General features: G+C 38.9%; 1 protein-coding gene across 14 annotated transcripts in view; it reads left to right on the top strand.

The window, feature by feature from the left end:
* Mpdz (multiple PDZ domain crumbs cell polarity complex component) overlaps positions 1-6,000 on the top strand; it is a 155,190-nt gene that overhangs the window by 104,846 nt on the left and 44,344 nt on the right. For 10 of the 14 annotated variants that reach the window (XM_087547761.1, XM_087547757.1, XM_087547759.1 and 7 more), the window contains 2 exon segments: positions 1,699-1,876; positions 4,531-4,641. In XM_087547761.1, coding sequence (XP_087403887.1) covers positions 1,699-1,876; positions 4,531-4,641 — 289 coding nt within the window. 14 annotated transcript variants of the gene reach the window in all.

Genomic DNA, 6,000 nt, shown 5'->3' with positions numbered 1-6,000 from the left:
AGGTCTGCTCTGGCGTTATAGATTCCTATAGAGGCAAGCTTCTGATTAGCGTGTGCAAAAATGTTTTTTCCCTGGATTTGGCTACTAAACCTAGGAGCTGCCATCTGTTCAGTGGTAGCTGAACCTCCTGATCATTTAATGACTGTATTAACACTCCTGCGCAACGGCACTTCTTCACTGGTTTGCACTTTAACCTAGAATGTGAATCCCATATTAATACAACAAACCACATAATTTACAGAATGTTTGAATTAATCCTTTGGATGGAGTTTCATTATGATCAGACCTTTAGTATTCTATTTGTTAGTGTGCTATGTGGAGCCTCTAAGAACCTTAACTATAAATATAGTACCATCATCCGCAGAAGACTTTCATCTTATAAACTAAGATGGTGTCCCCTGAACATTAGCTCCCCAGCCACTTCCCAGCAGAGCGCACTTCATTCTATGTCCTGTCTCTGCATAAGTCCCCTCTGGACCTCTTGTGAGTTCAAAACCATTGGCCAGCATTTGGCCTTGACTTTGTTTAGCTGGCCAATTTCACATTACATAATATACTCAGACTTTGTGTATGTTGAAACCGTTTCTTTTTTTTAAGGCAGAATAAAATTCCAACTAAGCGTTGCGTCATTTTGTTTGTTCATTTTTAAATATAAAACTTACTTATTATTGTATGTGTGGTCTCTGTGAACATGAGTGCAGGTACATGTGGAGGTTTGAGAACAACATCTGAAAGTTAGTCTGTCTCCTACCTTATTTGAGGCAAGCTTGCTCCAGTTTCTACTGCTCTGTGTACACTAGGCTAGCTGCCTCAGAGCCTGCCGGCAGTCCTCTTGTCTCTTCCTGTTTATGGTTGTGCTGGGCTTACAGCTGTGAGCCAGCACCTTGGGCTTCTCTGGGCTCTGGGCATCAGATTGTACAGATAACACTTTGATGCCCTGACTGCCGGGTCGATTCACTTCTAATAGACATAAGGGCTTCTGATACCTCTTAGCTGCTGTGGATAGTCTCTCTACAACCCTGATTTATCTGTTTATGTCCCCATGTAGTAGTTGTATTTTAAATTTTCTAGTGTGGCTGTAACCTGTCACATTCCCACCAACAATGCACTGTACTCCAGTTTCTTTCCATTCTCATAGACACTTATTTCTGTTTTCATAATTTCAATCCTAATGGGTGTAAGTTAATGATACTATCAGATCCTGATTGTGTCCCTACAGATGTTCATCGTTGTTTCATGTGTTTATAAAATATATATAAACCTGTAGCCCAGGCCCTTGCTTAATTTCCAATCCATTTGTTTGGGGGGATTGATAAACAGCTTTAGAAAGTCCATTCTCACATTGTGGATATTAATTCCGTATTGGATGTGTGATTCCCAAATGCCATTTTCCTTCTTTGAGTTGTCTTTTTTCCTCTCATTTTAATGAAGACCAGTTTGGGTGCATACACACACACATTTATTTCCTGTGTCCTTGGTTTCTGCACCGGCTAGTTTTATGTCAGCTTGACACAAGCTAGAATCTTAGAGAGGCAGGAGCCTCAATTGCAAAAATGTCTCCATAAAATCCAACTATAAAATTTACTTAGTTTTGCAACAGCAGTCCTACATGAGACAGTGTCATCTAAAGGAAATTCTAAACTTCCAGGAGCTTGCCTTTGTGTGTTTCTCAGGGAGTTTACAATTTTATTCTTATAGGGTGGAACTTTGGAGAGAGCCCAGCAAGTCCTTGGGCATCAGCATTGTTGGTGGTCGGGGGATGGGGAGCCGGCTGAGCAACGGCGAGGTGATGAGGGGCATCTTCATTAAACATGTTCTTGAAGACAGTCCAGCTGGCAAAAATGGAACTTTGAAGCCGGGAGACAGAATAGTTGAGGTAACCTCCAATGAGCTTTCTGTTCACAATGGTGCCTTTGTCCACTTTCTTTACCCAGGGAGTTCACTTACCCAAGTGTTAGAGTCAAGTGTTTGCCATTCAAGTATTTTCCCATTCTCATCCAGGGTTTTTGTGTGCATGTGGTGACAAGATTATGTGTTTGATGTTATAACTTATATTGGGAGATATAGACAATAAATTTTGGTTTTAAGTATTGGTCCTAAGGATTATCAATTTTAAAACTGGAAATTTTCTTAGAAGAAAATTAAAATATTCAATATTAAATGTACACAGTGAAAACCATACAAGGCATAGTTAGGTTTTCTAGTCAAATATTATTTCAAAAAACACTTTATTATAGTCCTTGCAATATTGATAGATGTTTTGAGTGAGGGTTTTTCTAGGTGAGATTTTTCTCCTAAATTTTTCAATTTTGAGAATTTGATTATTTTTAAATGAATGTTTCACAAAAGCTAGGAGCCTTCTCAGTTCTACGCCCTCACCACAGAAGACTCTGTGTATGCATATGCATGGCATATACTTTGATACATGTAAGAGAGAAACATACAGTGAAATCAGATGCAATCCCCACTGAAAATTTAATATGCAGAGTCCTCAGGTGCAGTAGAGCCTCCCATCAGAGCACCTGCTAAATTTCTGGTGCTGGGACAGGAGCCAGTGTCCACAATAGACAAGACACTGTACCTGCCTGGCCACGAGAGAGCAGATTAGAGAAGTAACCAAAGCACCACAGAGCAGTACAATAAATCATCTAATCGGATTCGGCACAGTTAGATTTAAAATGTTGAGAAGTGGGAGCCTGACCTAGTTTTTCTAACTTACAGAGTGGAAAGAAAGGAGTAACTATTAAGTAAAGAAGTTTGTGAATGTAATGGACATTTTATTTACCTTATACAAGTGCTTGGTCTCATTTTCTCAGTCCATAGACTTTACATAAAAATGCCTTCCTGGGTCAGAGGGTTCCTTGGGGCATAGCAATTTTAGAAAGAGTATATTGGCTAGACATTTAGCTCAGTGCCTGGTACTCACCACATGTTCATGCAAGGCCCTGGGTGTAACTCCCCTAGAAATGTGAAGTGGAAAGAAAATGTTTTGCAATTGGACTGTTCATTCATTCACTCATCCATCCATGTATTCTCTGAGCCTGAGAAAATGAGAGATTGATGTTTGAAGTAAACAGGAACCTGTGCCTTTCTTTACCCTGACACCCTCTAGAAACAAAGGACAGCACACCCTGACTTACTCTTATTAAATGAAATAGTAGTCCCTTTAATGGAATTCTTTCTTGTAGGTAGAACATCATCTAAAAGCTACAATTTAAATTGTGACTACTATGTTTATATTTTGTAGTTTAACTATGAAATATTTTTTGCCTAAAGAGGGAAATATGAATTATTTGCAATTATCTTTAGACATGATTGGTCATGTTTGGTCCCAATTGGCTTTTAAAACAATTGAAATATTAATTAAAGTTATTAGATAATAAATTACATTAATTAAAACTTCCCTTACAAATTGAAAAGAAAGGATGTTTTGGTGTATGTTCTATAATACCTGCATATAGGTTCTTCAGTACATTACCTACAGGATTTCTCCAGGAAATAGGAAGCCTGAGCCCTTGTAGTTAGTCCTGGGCATTGTATTATAGGCCCAGGCTACCTGATTGCTTTAGGCTTAAATAACGATGTTTAATTGTCATACAGTAGGCATGACTATTGACTTGTTAGAAACATTAAAGACCATTTTAGTATGAATGGAAAAATATTGTTATATTAGCAAATTATCAACCTGAGAGAGAATTTTAACTAAATGTTTATGATTCTATGCCAGGACTTAATGATTGGTTTTCTTCCACAGAACTGTGTCCACTCTTCACTGTACTTAGTAATTGGGAATGGAAACACCTACAGTTTTCTGGCAGGACTGGCATTGGCTCTTCCTCTGCATTTCCTCCTGAACATCTAGTGCATAAGCTTAGCTGATCATCACCTACAAACATTACAAAATGACTTTCATTTTTCAAGCTATTTATATAAGAAACTAACAAACAAGCACAATTTCTTGGCTTCCAACTTCTGCCACATTTACTGCAGATTCTTGTGCAAAACTAACCTTACAGTAGTCTTGACTTTTCTGAATATCATTATTTTGTTTATTCTTTAAATTTCCCTAAGAGAAACTCATGAAGATTCCCCTCCTCCATACACACCACACACACACACACACACACACACACACACACACACACACACACACACAAACCACTTTATGAAGAATTAGCAGTACAGCACTGGCTTTGATAAAGGGATCCCTGAATGCATCTCCCCAGTTTGTTTCCTTAATGATGCCCATCCAAAACAGATTCATAAACATAAAAGAGCAGCTAGTGCTGAGAGGAATGTAGAAGCAGAGCTCTCATCCCAACTGGTTATGACGCCAGTTCAATCTTATCCAAACAAGGTGCCATGAGTCCACTGGAGGGACGAGACCTATACAGCTTAACTCCTAATGTTTTTGACCCTGAAACAAATTTCCCAGGACCAAAAGGAGCCTAAAGGAGCCTCAGAACTGATCCAAATTGCTCTTTTGTTCTCTAGCTTCTTGAAATGTTAAGCTGAGGCCTTCCATTGCAGGTGGATGGGATGGACCTCAGAGATGCAAGCCATGAACAAGCTGTGGAAGCCATTCGGAAAGCAGGCAGCCCTGTAGTGTTTATGGTACAGAGCATTGTAAACAGACCAAGGGTAAGCAAGCACAAAGGGCAAGGTAGGCATATTGGCAACAGCACGCAACTTGGAGTCTAATGTAGCATGGACCAAGTTGTCTGCATGTGCACCTATCAATATTCAGAATCTCCGAAGGTATTTATGAAAGGTTTCCTTTGCTGTATTGAAACATTGAACTTCCCTGCAAGTCTCTTTTATGGTACATACGAAGACTTTAAAATACATGGAAATATAACTCATTTGTCACCATGTCAAGTTGATATCTTGCTAGTTAAAAAAATATATACAAATTCCTGAAAGGAATATAATGTGATATGTAGATTAAATATCATCATCTTTAGTTGAGTCTCTTAGAATCCATAAAGACTTCATTTTTTTCTAAATTTATTCTTTATATAGAATCTCTTATCTATGCTGTCATATCATCAGATCTTAACATATTTGTATATTCCACTGGATACAGAATTGTCATAGAGTACATTCTGCTTATATACAAATCATTAGATAGTTATCTCTCAGCTACAGTCAATATACAGGTCACCACAGATCCTTGAGAACAGAAACATACTATCTCATTCGACCCTCAGCCATCCTTGTTAAAGGACTTTATATGTTAGAGGCCATCCATGGTGTTGTACTCCTGCAATCACAGATGTCCAGAGGCGAGGCAGGAGGATTACAAATGTGATGCTACTGATAGCACACATTTACCCTAATAAAAATAAATTTTTAGAATGTGTCAGCACATCAATGGCTATTAATCTAGGAAGAGTAAAAACTGCAGCGTAGCATGTTTGGTATTCCCCAGTGATGCTGAGAGTGAACATTTTGCTGCTAGTTCAGTGTTGGTTCCGATACCTTCTTTATGGCTCACTGAAATATATCTTCATATGGATAGTTATTAAAAATCTGTTCCACATACTAAGAAAGCTATTCAGAGACGTCTAGAAGCCTTCAGAGTAGGGTTTTCTTAATTATAATTCCCTGAGATCCCTCAAACTCCTGGAACTCTGGGAGAAGCTGCTTCTGGGTGGAAAAGCTTGTACACACATTCCCTGAACCTCTACATGCTGGCAGGTCTGAGGCTGGCTGGCTTTGAAGGAAAGTGTTCATACAGATTTAAGATATCAGTGCTGAAATGATGGGAGGAAGGTGGCAGCACCCTGTGAGATCTGTGTCCTGACCAAGATGAACCTTCTGGGCTCCCGAATACAGCACCCAGGTTTATCTTACTGTCTGTCTCGTTGTCAAGACAGGTGTGGCTCTGGTTGGGGTTCACAGTGTGGAACAAATGTACTGGTTCTTAATATAAGCAGTTCTCCTCACATCTGCAGTTTTTAACCATTCAGTTGTTTATTGTTAGGTAATAATTATCCA

Source organism: Rattus norvegicus, chromosome 5, assembly GCF_021556685.1.
Source record: "Rattus norvegicus strain SHRSP/BbbUtx chromosome 5, alternate assembly SHRSP_T2T, whole genome shotgun sequence".
Classification (NCBI taxonomy): Eukaryota; Metazoa; Chordata; class Mammalia; order Rodentia; family Muridae; genus Rattus; species Rattus norvegicus.
Note: the sequence above shows the minus strand (reverse complement) of the source record. Positions and strands in the feature narration are given on the sequence as shown.